General features: G+C 42.9%; 1 protein-coding gene across 2 annotated transcripts in view; it reads right to left on the bottom strand.

The window, feature by feature from the left end:
- Window positions 1–13421: 13421 nt before the first annotated feature.
- HEATR6 (HEAT repeat containing 6) overlaps window positions 13422–23223 on the bottom strand; it is a 46925-nt gene continuing 37123 nt past the window's right edge. For both annotated transcript variants that reach the window (XM_036911029.2, XM_036911031.2), the window contains exons 14-20: window positions 22802–22888; window positions 19878–20012; window positions 18962–19084; window positions 18114–18238; window positions 17223–17319; window positions 15999–16203; window positions 13422–14370 (exon numbers count right to left, since the gene is read on the bottom strand). In XM_036911029.2, the coding sequence (XP_036766924.2) occupies window positions 13799–14370; window positions 15999–16203; window positions 17223–17319; window positions 18114–18238; window positions 18962–19084; window positions 19878–20012; window positions 22802–22888 (1344 nt within the window). In that variant the 3' untranslated portion in view covers window positions 13422–13798. The remainder of the gene's footprint in view (window positions 14371–15998; window positions 16204–17222; window positions 17320–18113; window positions 18239–18961; window positions 19085–19877; window positions 20013–22801; window positions 22889–23223) is intronic.

Below are 23223 nucleotides of genomic sequence, written 5' to 3'. Positions count from 1 at the left end.
TGCCTCCTGATCACATGTGGTAAAGTCTTGATGATTGTCATTACGTAACAAGGAAGGTAACCTGATGAAAATTTTTAGGGAAATAAAACTTTCCATAACGATCCCCAGATTTTACCGTAGCATCAGTCATGGTGCATTTATTGTATTGACGCCAGGTAACCCTTCCTGGGAGTCTCCCTGCCTGACCTGGGAGGTGTGTTCGTGTCTTGCAGGTAAGAGGAGGCACAGCAGCCCCAAACTTAAGAGTGAGGTGTATCTGAGGTAGGTTGGTCTCTACCTTTCTTCCTAAGTCCAAGTTCTCATTCTTTGTCTCATCAGTGCCAAGAGAATAAAATGCAAAACTGCTCCCTACATTATCAGAGCCCCTCCCTCCCTCCCCTCAGCTAATGGTATCCCACTTTTCCTGTGCCGTTCTGGGACGTCTTCCTGCTAAAACAAGCTCTGTATCCCAAGACAACGTCCTGTCCCCAAATCCCTGTACCTCACTCCCCATCTGAGCCTTGCCCAAGCTATTATCACTGCCCCTCTGTCCCACCCCCTAGAAGATTCCACCAGGCAGCACAGAGCTTTGGCATTAAACAGCCTGTGTTCAAACTCCAACTCTGCATGGACAGGGCAACCATGAGAACGTTATTCAGCCTTTTTAAGCCTCAATTTCCTAATCTGTAAAACAGAAGGGAGGGGGAGGATAATATTGACAGTTTTGTTTTTTAAAGATTAAATGAGACAATGTGATTGAACCTGCCTAGTGTGCAGGAGATAGTCAGGAAATGTTTCAATTACTGATGGAATTTTCCTTCTGCACAAGTTGGACTGACTCCCTTTTCTAAGGTTCTAGAGCATTCTGTATCTCAGTATACCACTGCCTTGAATTAGAGGTTTTTCTGTTTATGAGGTGGGGTTAGAAGCTCATTTCACTTATCTGAGTATCTTCCCTGATGCCTTTAGCGTAGTACTTGCTCAAAAAACCAAATTCAATTGAGCAGACCCTTTGAGTACTGCTCTCTTTCTTCTGTGACATTCACTCCAATGGCCTCTGAGTCTGAAGCCAGCGAAGCTGCCAGACTTTTCCGGATGCTCCAGCCACACCTGACTGCTCACCCGCCCTCTCAACACGCAGGTCTCACAAACACCCAAACTCCCTGCGCACACGCCCCTGCAGCCTAGAGCCGCGGTTTCCCCCCAGGGGGCGCTTGTGCTCCCCAGGGCACGGCTGGCAGTGTCTGCAGTGGTTGTCACACAAGAGTGGACAGGGTCCTACTAGCATCTCATAGGTAGAAGTCAGGGATGCTGCTCATCCTCCCACACCGTAGGATAGTCTCAATGACAAGGAATTATCCTGCCCCGAATGCCCACAGTGTTCACGCTGAGAAACTAGAACTAGAGGGAGACTTACAGTAGGAGAGATCCTGGCAGCTCTGCTCAAAGCGCACCCCCGCCGGGCTCCATCTTCTCGGGGTCAGAGGCCCTGGTGGTTCTGCCCCGCTCTCTCCCCGCCTGCCTCTGTCTCCCTTCTCTCTCTGGTGCCCACTCTGCCTGGAACGCTCTGTCTCAGACGGCCCCGAGGTTCAGCCCTCACCGCCTGCAGGTCTTCACCCGATGTCACCTCTGCAGGGTGGCTTCCTGCCCACCTGCCCTAGCAGCAGCCCCTGCCCAGTGTCCTATCTCTTCCTCCCTTGTCCTGCGTTTCTCCACCATGTTGATCGCCTTACACACCAATTTAGTTACTGCACTTTTCTCTCTTTCCACTGGAGTGTAAGAGCCACTTATACCCTTTTTTGTTTTGTTCATTACTGACTATCCCACTGCCTAGCACTCAAACAGTATTTGCTGAATGAGTAAATAAATCAATATCTTACTGTCCCAAACTTGGTCCTTCCTACGTTTTCCACCTGATTCACGAAGCCACCATCCAGCTGACACCCAGGTCAAAAAACAGGAGCCTGCCTGAGTTTTTCCTCTCTCTCTCTTTTTAATGGCTTTATTGAGGTATAATCCAAATACTATGGAATTCATCCATTTACAGTGTACAATTCAATGGCTTTTAGTAATCAGTTGTGTACCTGCCACATCACCACCACCGATTTTAGAACATTTTCATTACCCACCACAAAAGCATCTGCACCTCTTCACCATCAACTCCAGTCTCCCCATCCCTCCAGCCCTAAGCAGCCCCTAATCTACTTTCTGTCCCTGTAGGTTTGCCTGCTCTGGACATTTCACATAAATGGAATCACACCCTATGTGGTCCTGTGGGACTGTCTTCTTTCACTATGCATAGTGTTTTCAGGGTTCATCCCTGTTGCAGGATGCATCAGCACTTCATTCCTTCTTTAATTCAGTTATGCTCTGTGGTATGGATTTATGTCTTATTTATCCATTCATCAGTTGCTAGACATTTAGGTCAGGTTTGTTTAACTGATTGAGGAACTGCCGGGCTGTTTTCTCCCCCTTTTCTCTCAGGAGCCCCAGCCGGCCAGCCACCATGGGCTGTAGGTCTCTCTCCTGAATGTGTGCCCTCCATCTCCAGAAGCTGCCCGTGCCCGTCCCACCTGGCGGCCACAGTGCCTCCTACCCGGTATCTCTTCCCTGTGGGTCCCTGTCAGCTGTACATCAGAGACACAGCGGAAGGAATTTCAACATCCAAAGGCCCAGGCCACACCCCAGACCAAGAACAGCAGCCTCTCTGGAGGGGGTCCAGGTATCAGCCTTTCTATAGCTCCCCAGGTGATCACAGTGGACAGCCAAGCGTGAGAACACGGCTCCCTTTTACTTCTAATCCATGCGAACGCTGCCCGCTGAGAGCAAATCTGATTGTGTTACCCGCATTCTTCTTGAAACCCGCCTCTGGCTCCAGTGGCCCGCACAGTCAAATGCAAGCTCCCCAGGGTGCAGGCAGGTTTCTCCTGCCGCCTGCCTTCCGGTCTCGCCTCCTTTCCCTCCCTGACTCATGTGGCCCACTGGTCATTCCTCCCTGCCTTTGGACAGGCCGTTGCCTCTTCCCAAGTGCCTTTCCCCATCTTTTTTTCATCCTCCTCTGGGAAGTCTTCCTGCTCTCCCTGGGGACTGGCTGAGACGCCCCTCCTCCACAGCTTGAGCAAGCCTCTCCTGGGACTCTAGCCACACGGACTGTACATTGTGTTTATTGGCCTCTTGTCTGCAAGGTCCTCAAGGCCAGGGCCGGTATATTATTCATCTTTGTGTCCTCAACTTGTAGCTGCCGGATAGATAGTAGGCAGTGTCCATTTATGGTGGTGGGTGGGGGAGGGTGGCGAGTACCGGAGGGAATGCCTAGGGGTCCACTCAGGGGCAGGGACCAGGTAGGCAATCCTTCCAACTGTCCAGCTATACTCTTACACGCCCCAGCATGAGTCCTGGGGCAGCCAGCGGGCCCTGGACCCGTGAGCTGCACACGTGCATGCCTACCACGGCCACCTCCATCTGCCTTTCCCCAGCTCAAGCCTAACGTGCTTCATTTCTCGAGCTGTGGCCCTGCTGCCAGCAGGTGTTGGCAGGAAAGGGGGAACAGGTGGGACAATCTTGCAGCTAAAGGCAAAGAGCCCCAACCCACGTAAATCCACTTTCAAAGGGCCCGAGTTGGGTGGAAAGTTACTTGTCCTTTCTTTAGCCATAAATCTCCTGGCTCAGGAAGCTAATTGCCCTCCTCTTGTAGAAGCTATAAAGGCACAGCACATCGACAGTCCACAGAGAGCATGGACACAAGACGTCCTCCTGGGTGGGGTGCAGGCTACGCGCGATGCCTCTGCCCACTGACCTTTCCTCACCCTCCCCTCCTGGCATGGGCTGCGCAGTCTGGGGGAGCCGTCGGAGCCTGCAGTGCTCCCCCATGCTGGAGGCTCCCCTGGAGCATTTGCTCCGTGAGTAATGGGACTCCTTTCCACTGTTCAGCCCACCCTGAGGCCACCTTACCTCCCGTGAATAAGAGGAGCACTGTGAAGGGCCCTGCTGCCACTTGTGTGACTGTGGGTGACTCACTGCCCCTCCAGGTAAAGGGTGGGGTGGGCCGGGCTGGATGACTCAGCAGTTTGCTGTCAGCTGTATTGTGGCAGCTCACCCCACCCAAGAGCAAAGCTAAGTGAAAGTCTTCCCCACAGGTCCTGAATTATTAGGAAAATCACAGTTGGGAAGACGAGAGCCAAACAGCAAAAAATAACAAACTTGAAAATAACTCCTCTTTGTATTTTCATTTCTTCTGCACCTGACCTTGGCATGCTCAGGGCAACAGCAGTGTAGAGAGAACAGCGCTGGACAAAGGGGCTGCCAATACCTGAACTCAATTCCTGTTCTGCCCTTTACTAGCAGTGTCATTTGGTACAAGTCATTTTTCCCTCTGTAGGGCTCAGTTTGCACATCTGGAAAATGGGGATATTTAATACCTTCACAAGTCATTCAGCAGACACTTGCTGAGAGCCTGCTATATGCCTGACCCAAGCTTGGTGGGGGAGAGAAAAGTGGGTAAGACACAGTGCTAACTCTGAAGTTCTCACAGTCTGGTAGGAAGACAGCCAAGTAAACAGGCAATTCCAGAACAGTGTGGCGAAGCCATATGATAAGGATCATAGAGATAATAGCTAGCATTCATTTAGGTCTTATTAGTGCTTGGTGCTCTGCTAGGGGGTTGATCATTTCATTCAATCCTGTAACAACCCAGGAGCTGAACTCTGCAAATATCTGCATTTCACAGGTGGTCAGGAAAGGTGGCCCAGGGGAAATGGTGTGTGTCCGTCCACTGAGACCTGAAGTGTGTTTAGGAGCTTGTCAGGCAAAGCCTGAAGGGTTGGGAGAGGGCAGACGGCCTGAACAAAGGCTGGCACATGCATGGATTCTGTATGGTGGAGCTGGGGTCAGTAGGGGGCTGATAGGCAGCTAGGAAAGTCTTGCACGCCACGTGAAGGGGTTAGTGTGGGGCCATAGAGAATGAGCCTAGGCCAGCAGCAGTTTGGCGAGTGAGTTGAGCCAGGTGAGAAAGGAGACAGCAGACCTGCGGGTCCACCGTGGCTGGAGTGCCCTCTGGGAGGAAGCAGAGAGCAGAGCTGGTGACTGTGGGCAGTGGGGGCTGGAGGGGCCATCAAAGCCAATAAGATGGTGTGCCCAGGCGCCCTCCTGCAAAGGTGGCACCCTGCGGGTGGTCCCATGTCCCAGCAGCAGCCCCTGACGCTTCAGTGCCAGCCCAGAGCGACCGCTGACCCCCCTGCCGTCCCAGCCGTCAGCACGCTGGGAATGACCCAGGGGCAGACATGGAGGACCACGCCTTCCTGGCCTGGCAAGGACCCCTCAGAAAGAAGGTGGCCAGAGGCCAGCCTCAGGAGCAAGTTCCCCAGCTTTATTAAAAAGAACACTTTATGGACACCTGTTAAATGGAAAAAACCTCTTTTATTCCTCTCACAGCCTATATTCATTTCGTCTTGAGTAAAAGTGTTTGTTTCTAAACATCAATACTAAATGTCTAGTAATTAGCCGCATCTGAGATTCCCAAGCCCTATCCAGTCAAGGAGCCAAGGGCCCAACCAGTCTTGTCCATTGGCCATCTGGCCACTGAGCTCTGTCTAAAGCCCAGTAGTTAGAGAAGTCTGGATCTAGCACAAGGATAAAGGGGCAGCAAGATGAATAGACTAGGAATCCTATACACAGTCCTGTAGGAATATAAGGACATAGCTCTGAGCAAGGAGGCATCTAATACCTGGGGAGAAAGGATGGTGTGATAATTAAATCAGTTGTGCAGACACGTTGGCTAACTGCTTGGAAAGGCATAAGGTTACATCTCTGCCTCGTATCACACATTCAAATAAAATTCTAACATCTATTACAGAGTTGCATGTAAATCAACAACTGGAAAACAATATCCAACAATAGTATGGATGGTATGGCATATTGAATACTAGGGACTATTATTAAATCATTAAAATTATGTTTTAGAAGAATATTTGGTGTTCATGATATATTTTTAAGTAAAATAGCAGGATGCAAAAAAGTACATAGCTTATGACTGCAATTTTGTAGACTCATTTCCCACAGTATATATGTGTACACACGCACGTATTTGGAGTGTGAGTCCATGTGTATAGTGTGTATTCATATTCACATACACATATATCATGAAAAAATCCGAAACGAAACATATCAAAATGAGAATAACCATTATCTCAAGTCCTTTTTACTCATGCATACTTACCGTTTCTTTTTTTTTCCAAAAGTTTCACACTGAAGATTCATTACTTTTATAATATGGAAAATCAATAAATGTTATTTAGAAAATTCTGCTAGCTCTAATGTTTAAATAATTTGAACAGTTCAGTTGGAAGAAAGTGAAAACAAATTTGGGGGGCATACCTCATGAAGGCTGGGAATCCAGTTGTCCAAGAAGCTCCACTTTTTCCTACTGCCCTCCATGCAGTGACCTGACATGACTGTAAACTCTTCTGGAACCTGACACCATGTATGGCTTGTGCTTCTCTAGAGAGGAAGCCCACCGGCCCGGCACTGGAACCCTGCTCCTGAGTTCCACAATGTAGTCCAGGTGTGGCCCAGGTGATCCACTCTCCATTTTCAGGGGGGAAATGAAATTCGCGATTAGCATTTTCTCAAATAGAGTTTATATCTTATCTTCTCAAACATCTGATGCCTGAGGTTACTATGATATGTTAGAATCTAATATGAGACTATATTAGATTTAGTCCTGATTATGTTTTTACCCATGTTAAACTTAATACAGCCCCATTTCAGCATGCCCTGGTTCTCAAAAGAATGAGGACTACAACAGCCTGGGTGTCTGTTTTTCACAAATTTCCCAGGAGATTCTGAAGCATGGCAGCTTGACACCCACTGTCATTGCTCGGTGGGTTTCAAATTTAGTTGTAATTAGAATCACTTGTGCAGATTTTAGACCTCCTAATGGCAAGACCGCACACCAGATGGCTAAACTCAGTGATCTGTAGTTTCTAAAGTTCCCCAGGTAATTCCAATGTGCAGCCAAGTTTGGGACTTAGTGTTGTGAGATGAATGAGAGCAACCTGGAATCCAGGTGCTCCTGCTCTTGAGCCTGAGAAAGAGCCTCGCTTCTGAATGACGTTTCGCTCTCTGTCTCCATCTGCTGGCCATTCCACTACCTGCAGCAATTTACCTCTAATTTCGGTATCCAAGATGTGCGGCTTCTTGAATTTTTAAGAACGTTTGCCAAAAGAATCTAGGAGAACCAGAAAGAATTGAAATTTTTACGTGATAAAACAGCTACAAAATGTACTGTATCATAAATGCATTAGGATAACCCATCTGGGATTTTTTCCTGTTCTTGGTAAATAAAGTCAATAAATGTTAGTTATTACCATTACAACTAGGCATAAGGTAAACTCCACCTTTTGAGTATTTGAGTCCTTCTGAATGAATGGTTCTCACCCATCTAAAGACTATGTTTGGTACTACTAGGCACGCTGTGGGGAATGGATACTGTCTTGCCAATGGGTTTCAGCCCCAGGCAAGTTCACTATGGATTCAGTGAGACCTAGGAATGACAATGGAACGTTCTTCAGGTGAAAGGGTTTATTAACCAGTTTGTTCTCCTGACAATAAGTCAGGCACTAGAATTACATCTGCATCCAACAGTCTGCAGGTCTATAATCCTCCTTGTCTCTGCCTCCGCTCAGAGCACTGGGTAGAGATCTTTATATAGTGACTCAGTCAATAATAGCCTATTGTCTACAGGTGTGGAAACAGTGGTCTAGCAGCAGGCCAGTTACATCATCAAGTAGTTTAGGTTCAGGTGAGGATCCTGGGCATAGGAACCCCAACTTTCCCTACAGGGACCCAATGGCAAACAGACATTATACTGAGAGTGAGAGATTGTGTGCACATGCCTCTGTGTGTGTGTGTGTGTGAACTTCTCATTTTAGACTTTTTGAGGAATATACTCTTCCATGAGTTTTGTCACCTGTAGATCTATATAACCGCCACCACAATCAGGATTCCAGTATTTACATCACCCCCAGGAATCTCCCTCATGCTTCCCTGTAGTTGAATCCTTCCCCCACCCCAATCCCTAGCAAACACTGATTTGTGTTTTGTTTCTGTAGTTTTGCTTTTTCCAGACTGTCATGTAAATTGAGTCATATGGTATGTAACACTTTAAGAGTGGCTTCCTTCCCTCAGCCTACTCTCCTTCTCTCAGCTTGCTTTAGTTTTGCTTTTCTTTTGTTTTTCTAGTTTCTTAAGTTTGAAATTTATTCATTGAAACCTTTCTTTTCTAATATAAGCAGCAAATGATACAAATTTCCATCAAAGCCCTGCTTTAGTTGCACCTATACATTGTGATATGCTGTATTTTCATTTTTGTTCAGTATAAAATCTCCTAATTTCCAATTTTCAATATCCTTTGAGATACCGTTTGACCCAGGGATTACTCAGACATATGCTATTTAATTTCCAAGTATTTAAAGATTTTCCAGTTACTAATTTATGACTTAATTCCATTATGATCAAAGATCATACTTTGTATGATTTCTTTTACATTTGTTGTGATCTGTTTTATGATGCAGAATAGGGACTCTTTGTTATTGGTCACTGAGCAAGGAGTGTGGGAGTCTCCAATTGTGACTGCTGATTGGTCATTTCTCCTTCCAATCCTATCAGTTTTTGCTTCATGTATTTTGAATATTTGTCATTAGGTATTTGGGATTGTTATGTCTTCTTTGACCTTGTTATCATTATGAAATGTTCCTTTTTATCCCTGGTAAGCTTCCTTGCTCTGAAGTCTATTTTGTCTGATATTAATATGGCCACTCCAGCTTTCTTTTGATGGGAATCTGCAGTGTATTTTTCTTTTTTGTCCTTTTATTTTTAACCCATACTATTTACTTAAAATGAGTTTCTTATAAATAGCATAGAGTTGGGTTTGGTTTCATTTGCTGTTCTGACAGTGTCTTTTAACTAGTATATTTAGAGCTTTTAAATTTAATGACTGGTTGGTTTGGATTTATATTGTTCCCTGTGTTTTCCATTCCAGTTTTTTCCTGTCTTCTTTTGGATTATTTGAATGTTTTTTTTTTGTATTCCATTTTAACTTATCTATTGAAATTTTTAATATATGTTGTTGTGTAATTTTTTTAGTGTGGCTTCCTCAAGGGATTACAGAACACTTTAACTTTTCATAGTCTGTTTAGGATTAATATTTTATTACTTCAAGTGAAATGTAGAAATTCGACCACCAGAGACCTCTTTACCTTTCCTCTTTATGTCGAGACTTTCATATGTACTACATCTACATTCACTAAAAACCCTGTGCTAAGTCTTGCTTTCACTGATAATACATACATACTATCAATGGTAGGAGAAAAGTAGCCTATTTTATTTACCCAAATAGCTACCCAAAGGAGCTCAACATGACCAAAATAGCCTTCTATATTTACCCAAATAGTTCCCATTTCTGTCTTCATTCCCAGAGTTTCAAATTTTTCTCTGGCGTCAGAGTTCTATTAACAAAGTATTATCTCATCAAGAGCTAAATAAGAAAACAGAGAGAGAGAGAGAGAGAGAGAGAGAGAGAGAGACTGCAACAAGGAGAGGGATTTTTATTCAACAAACAGGCATGGTTTTACACAGGCTGGAAAGTTCTCATATAAAGCATACTAATTTACGGAGAAATTCGCCTTTAACCCACAGCGTGGTGGCTAAAAGCCTGATGTCTTCGTTTAAATTTCTGCATTTACTTTTCCAGATGAAGTTTAGAATCATCTTGTCACTCTAAGAAATCTTATTTTGATTTTGATGAGAATTTAGTTAATTTATAGATTTGGAGAGAAGCGGTCTTTTTTATAATATTGAGTCTTTCTATGTAGAACATGGTATATCTTCTCTGTCTTCTTTCATGACCTTTGAAAATTTTTAGATTTTTTCACCGAGTCCTTGCATAGACTTTGGTTAAATTTATTCCTAGATATTTTATTACATTCATCACTGTTGTGAATGGGATCATTTTTTAACACAAAAAATCAAATTGGTTATTGCGGATACATAGACCTACTGATTTTGGCTTACGTGTAACCAGCTGCCTTACAGAATTTTATTAGTTCCATTGTTTTCTGAGTTTTCTGCAATTAGTGATTTGTGAATATAATCTTTAAGACTGATGAAATAGCAGTAATTTGGAAACACTCTTTGAAAAAAATGTTTTTGAATTTTATTTTGGGTTTATTTAATCACATCGGCCATTACATCTTGTATAATGTCAGGTAATAGTGATGACAACAGGTTGGTCTTGGTTTCTGACACTTTTAGGAAAGTCGCTGTTAAGACAGGTACATGTTACAATGTTGATGAAGTTATCTTTTATTTATTCTTCATTTCTTTAAAAAGAATTTTGATCAGAAAAGGACATTGAATTTGGTCAAATGCTTTTTCAGCATTGATAAAAACGACCACTTGGGTTTCCTTATTTGACCTATTAATGTGAAAACATTGTTACTAGAACTTCTCATCCAAAAAAATATCTGCATTCCTATAGAAAATCCTAATTGGTCATGGGATAGATTGCAGAGCAATAATCCTCAAGGACATGACACAAACTGCTCCTATTTTGAATTACACCACCAGAGTTGTACACCACCACCTCCCTCCCCACCCCATGAGTCCAGTGAGCACGTTACCGATGGCAGTGTTGTAATCCACAAGTGTTACGACAGAAAAGACAAACAAATGTTGAATATCTGAGACTCTGGCCCGAACCCTAATTCCCTGCCCACTGGAGCTGAGGCTCCCTTTAGTTCAGACCTGAGGACACCAAGTCCGTCCTAAATGCAGACAAACACTCCTCCAATCATCTTAGTCTAATGAGGAGACAGACATTCAAGCCCAGGGAAGATATTAATGAAAAGCATAACGAGGGCACCATTTATTATTGAGCATTTGCTCTGTACCAGCTCCAAGCCAGATACTTTACACATAGTGTGTGACATCTTCTTGAAACTCCTTGAAGCACCATTATCCCCACTGCACAAATAAGAGGTCAAGCAACTTGCGTCTGGATATAGTTACTAAGTTGAAGAGTTGTCCTTTAAAATCCAGGTGTTAATTTGGAAGCTTGTGTCAACTAGATCTGTAATTTCTACAGATTGGCCTCAAGATTGAGTCATGAAGCAGAACTAAGAAAGGGGCTACTGCTCTCCTGCTAAATGTGTGGACTTTCACCACCTCCAGTCCTTTGCCTTGCCCCTCAGGGATTAGTGCCTCTCCCACACTACTGGGTCCAGGCTCCTGAGGCATCCAAGCCAACAGCTCCACTGGAAGTGCAGCTGGGGAATTCAGCTACTTTGTTATCACAAACCTCATGGTGTGCTGACAGTATTTCTGCTTAGTGCTCTGAAAAATTCAAGGAAAATCACTGCCTGACTTTTATTGAGCACCAGAAGCTATTCTAAGAACTTTCCATGTAATTTGTTGTAATATCCTTTTGGGATAATAAGCACTATTATCCCATTTTACAGATGAGAATACTAAGGCACAAGATGTTCCTAGAAAGCAGCAGAGACAGGACTTAAGCCAGGCTCTAAATCACAGCACTGTGTTAATGAAGGCCAAATGAACTAGGGTGAGTAGAACTCACATAGCTCTCATGTTCGAAAGATGATGAGAGTCTGCATATGGTCCATATTCATGCACAGATATTAAAATCAAGGCAGCCTTTGCCCCAGTATTCCATGAGAGGTTTCTCTCTGCCCTGGAATCACCTTAAGACATTTACCATACCATTAACTAATACCATGGAAGAGATTATAATGTGTGCCTTCCTCAAATATTAAAAGTGGTATGAATTAGTGGGTATCTTTCAGTGGTCACAGGGAAGGTTCAAAGAGAAAGCTAAGCAATGTTTTATACTGCAGTCAGTTGAAGGAACAAAGGCTCTAGCCATCTACGCCTAGATGACCCCTCTTGCAAATTTTTTTTCTTTTAAATATCAGGACAAAGTTCAGAATTTGGTATTTGAGTTAGAATTCTGAATCAGAGCTGAAGTTTCTTCTGTTTCTGCACCAGAATGAATTTTCTTTATTGTCTGTGTGGCTTCCTTTAACCAAGGTGGCTTTACTGAGGTACCAATCCAGGGTGTCTGGTGCACACCCACAATATCACAGGGAGAATCAGCACCCCTTCAAGACAGAAGCCTGTATCTTGGGCTCCTGGAATCTCTAGAAGTGCTTACCCTTGGTCTTTCCGTGCATTTGAATATCAATGTTTTCAGAGAACTGAAAACCTTTATGGAAGTAAAAGTTTTCAAAATAAAAAAATTAGGTTTTTAGTCAAGATAAACAGAGGATACAAGTGAATCATCAAATGAATCCATTCAATTTCACAAATATTTTATCAAGAAACCCACCAGTGAAAGCTCCAAAAAAGAGTAAAAAGCTAGAGGCCCTCTGTTCACTTTTATGCAAATGACAAATTAAGTTAGATGCTACTAAGAATATATTCCTTTAAGAAAAGGAAGTTCCAAGATTCATCATAGGATCGGCACAGGTCTAACTCAGTCTCTGGGTCTTTATTACAATTTGTGTCCAGAATCTTCTCCAAAGAAAAGCAAGTTTAAAGAATGTCCTACAAGGGTATGGGTAATAGTACCTAATGACCAATTATTTGCAAAATGGTCCTTCTGTTACCTGAGCATGCTGTTCCCCAGTCTCTGCCTGGACAGTATCTTCTGAGCAATCAATAGCATATTAGAAGGAAAAGAACAAGTACTTAAATATTTAAGCTAAATGAGAAGTTAAATAATGTATCATCAATTTAACAACAGTTAAATAATATTACTGCCCAAACCCCTTCTATATATGTTGATTCTTATTTATCCCAGGTCAAAGGTAAGTGTGGAATAATTTTTAATTGGCTCTTGTATATCACTCAATTCCTGCCTGAAATCAATTCCAATTACTTGTGATCAAGAGATGAAGGCAAAATTTAAAAGTAAGTAATTCTTCAGTGAGAAATTACTTTTATAACTGCTTGGACATTGTCAAAATCCAATTTAAAAACCTCTCTTTGTAACCATCTAAAATAAACAATTTTTTAAGACCCAAACTCAAAAGACAGCAAAACCACCATGAATCTATACCTAGGACCACCTCTCCTGCGGGGCATCAGGACTCAGACAGAAGTCAAAGTTAAGGCCGGGAGGAGGGGGCCCGGGCCCAGGCTCAAGGCCCTGCCTGCCAGGAGCCCACTTTGCTTACTGCATTGTCAGAAGGCGCAGAGGGGCTTCTGGAATTGGCATTTGGGGAGCTCAGCAGCTACTTACCAACACATAATCAACTGCTTCAGTGTTTTACAGCCCATGCGGCTGTACCAGTGCAAACCGGCTGAACATCAGCCCTGCTTGCAGCTTTCTATAAATGTAACCCAACAGAAACAGGAGATTATGGGCACACTGTTTTTCATCCATTTATTATAAAAGAAAACAATTCCCAGAGACACAATATACAACTAAATGCTTTTGCTTTTTTTTAATCTTCTGAGACTAAATATCCTTCACAACCCCCCAGGCTGCTCAGCCCACACTACGACCCAACTCCTCGGCTGCTAATTGCACAGGTGAGGGGTTCCAACAACCTGGACCAGAGCCAGGGCAGCAGGACCACTTCTCTACAGCAGCTGGGCCCTTTGAGAAAAAGTTACAGAGCTGCTAACTCTAAATAAATAGTAGGCAGATTGTTTCTGCCCCTAAGATTAAATCCCACATATCTGATGCTCACTCTTGGGTCTTCCTATTACCACTTGACACCTGGAAAGTATGGTGGCATATTCACCAATCTGTTAATCCTGTGAGTGCTACTTGTGATCCAGAAGAGTCTAAATAAATGGTCAGTATATCTTCTAAAAAGCCCATGACAGCCCTTTTGGCTGTGTTCCCAGCCAGTGTCTGGACATTGCTTATGTGCTCCAGGGCCGTTTTGACCATCTGGTCTCTTTCCTGTGGGCTACAGGGTGCTCCAGCACTGTCTCTCTCTACTCCTGATTTTAAAAATTGTAGGATATAGGACTGGACCATGTCCCCATTCTGGTCAAGAGTTTCTTTGATGCAGGGCAGATCTGAGGCGCTGGCCAAGCACAAAAGATGAATCAGTGCCTGGCAGATCTGGGTCCTCAGGCTGGTACAGTACTTGAATTCCAAAAAGTCTGTAGTGTCTTCACTCTTTTGTAAAGCAGTGACCAATGCATTCCAGATCTGAGCGTACTGGCCAACAGACCCATAGTGCTCTCTCTTGCCCGGGACGGCAAGGGCAGTGGCAGATCTGATGCGCACTTTAAAGTTCTTGCATGATGTCACAACTGATGTCAGAGCATTGTAGGCCTGGGAGGTCCACGGGGCTGTTCCTAAAAAGAATCCAGTCATTAAAATAAATGAAAGCTTTAGAAACAAGTGGTGTGAAAGGGAGGGGGCAGAAGGAAGCATACACACTAGTGCTCATTTGATTTTCACAATAATCCTGCAAGATCAGGGTGCTGAGTGACTAACTGTGATCCTAGGCAAGGGGCCTAGTACTGACTCCCAAACCTCCTTGTTTCTTTAGACAAGCCTGCTGTATGCTCAGGGGCTCTGCTACCCTACACAGTGACTTGGGCAATGCTGAGAGGCCTCTCCTTTCAGAGGATGCTGTCCTGAGAGGGCAGGGCCTGGTGGGAGAAGCATGGGCTGAATCGCAGCCCTGCTTGTTCTCAGTTGGGTGCTTCTGAGCAGTGTGCAAACTGCACGACTGTACAACCTGCCCTGTTCATACTGACAAAAGACTGTTTTGTCATCCAGATTAGTGTCTAGACACTGCTCTGGATGCAGAAAGTCATCGGTTTTATTGCAAAGAAAGACACAACACTATCTAGGCAGGGACTGGGGAACAGAGAACTCAGATTTAACTGGTGGCTCAACTTTCCAGTTTTGGGAGGATGATGCCCAGATTTGTCTTCTTGCTCTTCCTGTTGGCCCCAGAAGCTCAGTCTGCTCTTCATCAGAGCTTCCACTACCCACTTCATTTTGGGGGGTTCTTATTCCTCAAGATGGGCAGCAAAATACAATGCGACTTCCCTAACTCTACCAGCCCTTCCCAGCTTCTCTGTTGCCTCTGAAGACAGGGAGGCAGACACCCACCTCAATGAGCTCCAACCCCAAAGGTCACCTTAGGCTATTTCTGCACCAGGTCCTGGCTGGCTGGTGTACCTGGATGCTCTCAGCAATGAAGAGGATCAGGAGCCAGATTTCCCTAACCTGATGCAAACTAGGGAAAACATAATGGTTTTACCTCTCCTCCTGGAGGATGAAGGATGAGGATAAAACACACCCTTGTGTTTCTAATCTTGTTACAGAGACAAATGTGTAAGGCAAATGCTGCCCAGTACAGTGAACGGGACTTGGAGACTATGATCATATTGGCCACTGATGACAGATCAAGGTATATGGCATGTCATTACTCAGAGATAGGTGCCCTCCCTGTGCAGCATTCCACTTCAATACCAAGGGCTCATATTGAATTTCCAATATGTACCTTCTTTCTCCCGTGCCAGTTTTCCTTTATTTTTTTCCTGATAACTTCAAACAATATATGCTCATTATAGAAGGTTTTATAAAATGAGAGCAGAAAAAATCCTACTCATTGTTCCATATAGAGGCAATCACTGTTAATAATTAGGCTAATTTCCTTTTTTCTATCCACTTACTGAGATCATACTGTAGAAAAAATTTCACATCCTGTTTTAACTTGCTTAACATCAGAAGTCTTTTCCCAGACTACCATTTCCTAAACATAATTTTAAATGGCAACAAAATATCCCTTTGAATATACATACCATGATTTATCTCACCATTCCCCTAACCTTGGATGTTCAGTATGTTCCCATTTTTTCTAATAACTGTGATAAATAACATCACAAGCAACACCTTTAACAACAATGTAGACTGGTGTGTGCTGTCCAAAGAGGCCCTCCCCTAGAGAAGAGGGAAACTTTCTTACCTAATGGGAGAGCAGGATTTTTAAATACATTCCCCATTGCATAACAAGCATTCCATCGGACTTTCATCGCAGCCTCGATTAGAACAGTAGAAATGAGGGCCTGGATGGACTCCTCAATGATTTTAGCAAATCTGGGTTTTTCTATATGAGAAGGTTGCAGAAAATGAAGCAAATTTCCAAGGGCCCGGACTGCATTGCTTTTTACCTAAAATAAAACGTACGAGCATTAGAAATTTGTCTTGCCAAAGAGATGTTTCCAAAAGCGTCATTTCAGCTTTAAAAAACCCCAGAAAGTCCTAGACATCTTAAACAAAACAGCTAATGAAAACTGTAAATGTAAATGTACAAGTTCCCAGAACTCTGCAAGGTCTTGTGTGGTTAACATTCTGAGTCATCAGAAAGGTGAGGTCCTCCAGCAACTTGCCTGATATTTTTAGTACCTTCAGAGAGATCCATTGTCCTCTTACTGAAATGGCATTTAAGGCCCAGGGGCACTAGGACAATGCTGCTTGGCAGCAAGGTGAAAAGGATTTTGTAATTCCAGTCTAATACTTTTCTACTAGAAAGTCCCAACCTTTGCAGTATACTAGAAAACCTGGGGAGCTTTGGTTTTTAAAAACTAACTCCTAGGCCCTAACCCCAGAAATTGAATTAGCCTGAGGTAGGGCTTCCCAGGTTTTCAGAACCACTGTACTAAATTAAGCACTTGGTATGAGGTACTGTACTAGGTGCTTTGACATAAAGTCTTCTCAGAATCCAGTAAGGTATATGGAGTGACTTCCATGTTACAAATGAGGAAACTGACCTTCAGAGGAAGTTAAATAATACACCAAAAGGTCATCTGGATGCTAAAGGGCAAGCCAGGATTTGAACCACGTCTACCTGACCCTAAAGTCCAGCCAATGCTTTTAAACTTATTAGTCTAACAAGGGATATTCAAAGCCAAGGGCTTCTCACCTTTCTGACTTGTCAATTCTACCTAAAGATCTCTTTAAAAAAAACAGATTAATACTAAACATGGATATATCATGGAGGAGTTTTACAGATGGCACTGATACTTTTCATTAGACAGGAGACAGAAAAGAAATTGTACAAGTATGCACTAGATTAGTTTACACCCTGAGTACATGCTCAATCTCCTTTGAACAGGGATAAATTCAATAGGATAGAACTATTATACAGTAAGTATATAACCAAGAAATATTCAGTTCTGCTGTGAGCTACCTTGTCTTTATCCTTGGATGCCTCTATAGCTGCCTGCAACATCTTTAAGAGCAGGAGACCACAGAACTCTTCCTGGAAACTTGGGTCTGGTGTTTCCCTGTTCCCCACAAAGCAGGCAAAAAAATGTTAAAAGGTAATCTATTTAAATATATACATGTACAAATATATTCACTTAGTATAACTTATAATCTCATACTATACCAAGAACTTACAGTTTATACCTTTTAAACCAAAAGGTCCACATTTAGGAGTGTTAACCAAAGGAAATATCTTAAAATGGAGATTTCACACACAAAAATGTTCACTACATATAAAAGCCCAAAACAATGTGTTTGATAATAGGGAGATGACTGACTAACCATCACAGAATGATAAATGTGTAATAATAAATAGCGATTTATAAAAGTAGCAGTCAGGAGGCAAAAAGTTCTGTGTTAAAGAGACAAAAAGCAGGACACTGGTGTATGACTGACCACAGATGCCTCTTGGGAGGGGACCAGGTGATTAAAGTAGGAAAAAGGCTTTACACCAAATACCCTTTTGTACTGTTTGAATGTTTTTTAACCTGTGAATATATTACTTAAAAAAATACAAATACAGTATTTAAAAAGCAGGGCAATCATTACTATCATTTTGGATTTCTATTTTTGTATTTCCCATAATTTCTGTAATGTGGATATATCATTTATTTCAGCACATGGTATTTTTTACACATACATATTAAGAACAGCTAACTAATCTTATTACTGGAAGGAATATAAAACAAAGTAGGAAGAGTGACTATAGAATATAGGAGAAGTACCGTTATTTCTTTTATAGTGGGGATCAAAGATACCCTCTTGAGACCTGAGCCCCAGAAGGCACGCAAGAGGAAGAAGCTGAGTCACCTACATGTTGACAATCAGAGTATCTGTCAGGTTGCCCAGGGACCAGGCTGCTTTGGCCCGGACATTCAGAGACTTGTCTTGAAGCGACATCAATATTGCATTTGCTGTGTCTGCAACAAATATGACATCCTAGACAATAAGCAAATGAAACACTATGGTTACTTACAGAGCTCACATTGCTCCTCTGGAAATTCTGCAATTTGCAGATAAAACTATAAGCCTTCACCAGAGTAAACTTCTATTCGGAAACTAAAATTAATTTACTCAACTTACTGTTCTTATATCACAATTTGGACACTCATTAAAATCCCAGGGGAATCTCCCATGATTTTGGTATGTGCCATGCACACCTGAGGAGCCTATGGATTTTGCTCTTCTGAATATCTTATAACCTGGCCTGTGACAGTTATCTATTAATTCTGTGCTTAGATTGACTTCTACCTTGGGAAACAATGCTGATAATGAAATGCATTTCTAGAACACATCCTATTCACTTACACATTTCTCAGTGAAATAAATGTCACAACCAAGAAGGAAGGAGAAACTTATTTTCTTCTTAGTAAAAACTATCAGCTTTCTGAATTATTACTATCACATGGCTGTGTCCCCCTTCACTTTCTTCTCAATTATTCATTAATTTAAGTATTTTCTGGGCACCTGGGGTCCTAGGTAGTATACTAAATAATTAAACTACAGAAATTACCATACTTTAGTAGCAATTTAGGACACCAAGTTACAAAGCAATTTAATGTCTTACTGTTCAACTCAAAAGCTCTATATCCACCAAAAAAAAAAGCATTAATATGACTTATCAACGAGGCACATAAGAAATGCTAGACAGCTCACTCAGACCTGTCTGAGACAGGGGAAAAGCACATAGACTCCAAGAGCCCTGGAGGTTGAAGCTTTCACTAAACGATTCTTGCTTTCATTCAGCCCAAGCAGCATGGTGATGCACAGGATCTGCCTGTCACTCTGCAATGAGAAAAGTTGGCAAAGGAGTAGTGAGAATGAAAAACTCTGAGCCACTGTCTTCAACAAGAAACTTATGACATGCCTCTTATGACAAAAAATTGTGTCTGAGTCCATATTTGGGAGTTGAACACAAGGAGCCCTTGAGGCCTCCCTGGCAGAGAACAGAGATTCAATTCCGATCCAGTAGTTACCTGAGAACCTAGTTGGTGCAGGGCACAAGCATCATCTGTGATCATTTAACTTGTACCACCATGTGAATCAGGTCATTTTATTCTCCTACACCATGAAAACCCCTTCTTTATAAAAGCTAATTTGTAAGAACAGATGCAAATGCCACTAAGGATGGAAGGAGAGGCACAGTCTGACTGCACCATGTTGGGCACCAGCTAAGTACTTTCACATACTTCATGTTATTCACCATTTCATTCCCATTTTATAGACATAAAAACTCAGTTTTGGAGAAGTTAAGATAATCAAAGAACTAGAAAGTGGAAGAGCTAGGACTTAAACCTAGATCTTTCTAATTTCTGGATGTATAACCTTTTTGAAATCTGACTTCCAAGCCTGTTACCTCCACTTCTGCCACCTGCCTCCTATGCACAAGGAGGAAGTTTTCCCAAGACATTAAGATTTTAAGTTTCCCTACTGCCCTCACTCCACACTCAAGCAGGATAAGCCCTTTTTCCTCTGAGGTGATGCTGAATACTGGTTCAAAATGAGAAAATCAAAATAGAGCTCAAGCTCTGATGCTTAGGAGCACCATGTAAGGATGAGAAAGCACTCCTCAAGATACCAGGAGATTGCTGAAGGCTTCGGGCAGGATGGAAGACAGGGCATCACAGGCGCTGGCCTGCAGAGACGGGTGCTCTGAATTCTGCAGGGCTCTTGGTAAAGGGCCGTTCAGCATCAGAGTCCAGAACGTCACCACCTGAAACAGGGGCACCGTTAAAATTGCAGCTCAAACTGTGGAACCAACTTGACGAAAAGACTACATAAGTGACCTTAGTAATGGTACATTTCTCCTTAAAGAAGTAATATTTGTAATGTTACAAGAACTTTGTAATGTTTTCACTAGCTTGTCTTCCACAGCAATGAAAAGAACTTCAGAAAACAACTAACAGAATCTTCTTCCCATTTTACTGACTGGGAAACTGCCGTCAGACGGTGAGGCAGCAACAGCGATTACACTGCAGAGGAAGACGACAACAGTAGCCGCAGCAGGAGCAGCTAATGTTTCTCAGGGAGCTTTTCATACCCCAGGCACTGTTCTAGGCGCTTTACCCTATCAACTCATTTAAACCTCAGCACAACTAAAGCAAGTATGTGTGTGGGTTAGAAGTTGCCACCCGTCTCCCGCCATGCAGTTGATAATCTACATATAACTTTTGATTCCACAAAAAGTTAACTACTAATAGCCTACTGTTGATTTTATGGTAGTAAGTGATAAAAGAGACTCATGTCTACAGCTATTTTACGCTTTCATGACATACATTTTAATTTTTTTGAAATTTCTAGGCTACGTGGTTTGAGAGTTTTATCGAATTGTCAAAAATCTCTAAAAAAAATTTTCCATAATACTTTTTGAAAAAAATCCTGGTCTAAGTGGACCCATGCAGTTAAAACCCATGTTGTTCAAGTGTCAACTACGTATCATTATCTCCATTTTCACACAAAGGAAACTGATGCAGGAAGAAAATGTAACTTGCTAGTGGGCAGCAGAGCTGGACCACAATTCAGATCTACTGACACGGAGCTAGGATCACAACCAGATCCCTCATGGGTTCAGGGATCAGGATTCTAGGGCAGCCCAGAGGCTACGGGCCAGAAGCCAAAGCACAGGATCCAGAGACAGAGCTGGGGCTGAGGCCTTCAGCTGCTGCTTCCCATCTCTGCAACCTGGGGTGGGAAACTGAACCTGTCTAAGCACTGATTCCCCTTCAATAAAACAGGGCAAAGGCATCTACCTGGCAGAGCTTGTGGTAATAAAATGTGATACTGTGTGTAAAGTTCCAAGCACGGTGCCTGGTGCACAGTGGAGACCCTTACATTGAGCAGTAGGCTGTTTTAAGCACTTTGAAGAATTATCTCATTTCAAAGCCCCTAAGGTAGGCATCTAAAGAGTACCTTAAACAGTTTGCTTCCCACACTATATAAAAACCCTGGGATTTCATTTATTTGCCAATCCATCTATGGTTTTGTTATCTCCACTTTCTGCCCCATGGATTTAGTCTTGAGTTTTGCCAGATATCCCATGCACCAGTTCTCTCTCCCCTAATCCCAGCTTCTAGAAACCGAGTCAGGGCCCTCTCCACCCTAAACCAAAGGAATGTGGACAGGTATGGTTGCCAACCTCCAAGACGGCCCACAATGACTCTCACCTCCTAATATTGAGGAGGCAGTCCCCTCCCACACTGATAGGGCTTACTCGTGTAACCAACAAGATGTGGAAATGAAGGTGTAATATTTCCAAAGCTAGGTCATAAAAACACCGCAGCTTCTGTCTGAATATCTCTCTTGATTCACTTGCTGTGGGGGAAGCCGGCTGCCTATCACGAGGACACTAGGTTCTCATGGGCAGAAGTGAGGCCTGCTGCCAACAGCCAGCACTAACTTGCTAGGTATATGTGTAGCCCCCTCCAACCTGCGTCACTTCAGTTGACTGCAGCTCCCACCAGCATCCTGACTGCAACCTCAAGAGACATGTGATCCAGAACCACCCTGCTACTACCAACTCCCGACCCACACAAACTACATCAGAGAATGTGTGTTGTTTTAAGCTGCTAAGTGTTTAGGGTAATTTATCTCTCAGCAATAAACAAGAGATATACAGAAAATATATCTCTTCATTTTTTACGATGAAACAATACCTGAGTGTGAACAGTTAAGAGTCTTGCCCAAAGTCACCTAACTAGCAAGGGGAGAAGTTTGTATGCAAACCCAGGTCTGTCTGACAGTAAAGCTCATCTCCCCGCGAACAGTGACATTTCAGTTTTACTGGCCGTCTCAGGAAGGGAAGAGAGCTATACATTCTCCATTCACTGCACAGATGATGAAAACTGTGAAGGGAAAATAATAGGCAGGATGAAGGGAGAAGCTATTATTAATGGCGAACTGATTTTTGCTTTTGACTCCAAGCAGAAGCTCCTTTTGGTGGGGTCGTGTGTTCCTCCTCCAAAGCACTGGCACGGCATGGGAACAGCAGGAACACCCTAAGCTGGCAAGAAAGTAGCTGGACGCACGGGGAGGGGAGTGAGGGAGTCAGGGGAATGAACATTCATCGAGCATCTACTGCTTGCAGGCATATTTATATTTCATTCAGTCTTCCAAAAGCACTATGAGTTAAGGATCATTATTCCTCTTTACTGTGAGGAAACTATGCTCATGTATTGATTAAGTGGTGCTCCCTAAATCTGATCTCACGTCTTTCGATTACAAATCCTTGGCTCTTCCCACCATTCTATTCTGCCTCACCAGCAGGGTGAGCAACCAGACTAGGTTTTAATCAAAAGAAATAATGGTTTTTTCCACTGTTGACTGTATGTTATATATAATCCTACCAGATACCAACTCATGCTAGTATCAAGTCACCAGGGATTACACACCACGCTTTTTGACAACGGAAGAAATCATACTGTCTTTCCCCTTTATCACTAAACCTCAAAATAAAACTGACTGAAGCACTAAGGAAAAAAAAACTATGCACTGACATTTACTTACCAAGGTGACTGGCACTCGCTGATCAGGTGCTATGGTAGAATCTGATTTGTACTGTTGTATTAAGCCTGTACCCAGTTCTTCCAGAAGCTGCCGAGATAAAAGAAATACATGATCAGAGTTTCAGAATTATGGAGGTTAAAAAAACTTCTTCAGTTTCGATATTAATTCAACTCAGGGGGAAAAATCATTTCCAACTGATTTTCTTTCTTTTCTCAGTAATTCCTATGTCAGAGGCATTATTTCCAGGAGTAGAATCAACTACATATTGTTTATTTATTACCAAATCAATTATTTGGGTTTATAGGTAGAACTGAAAAAAGAGAAATATATGACCTCCCTACCTGAAACCTCTTCAAGAAATGCTGGAACTGAAGGACATGCAGCATTTGGAAGAAAAGAATATAAAGGGAGAGGAGATAAAA

The sequence above is a fragment of the Manis pentadactyla genome, chromosome 4 (assembly GCF_030020395.1).
Source record: "Manis pentadactyla isolate mManPen7 chromosome 4, mManPen7.hap1, whole genome shotgun sequence".
Lineage (NCBI taxonomy): Eukaryota > Metazoa > Chordata > Mammalia > Pholidota > Manidae > Manis > Manis pentadactyla.
Note: the sequence above shows the minus strand (reverse complement) of the source record. Positions and strands in the feature narration are given on the sequence as shown.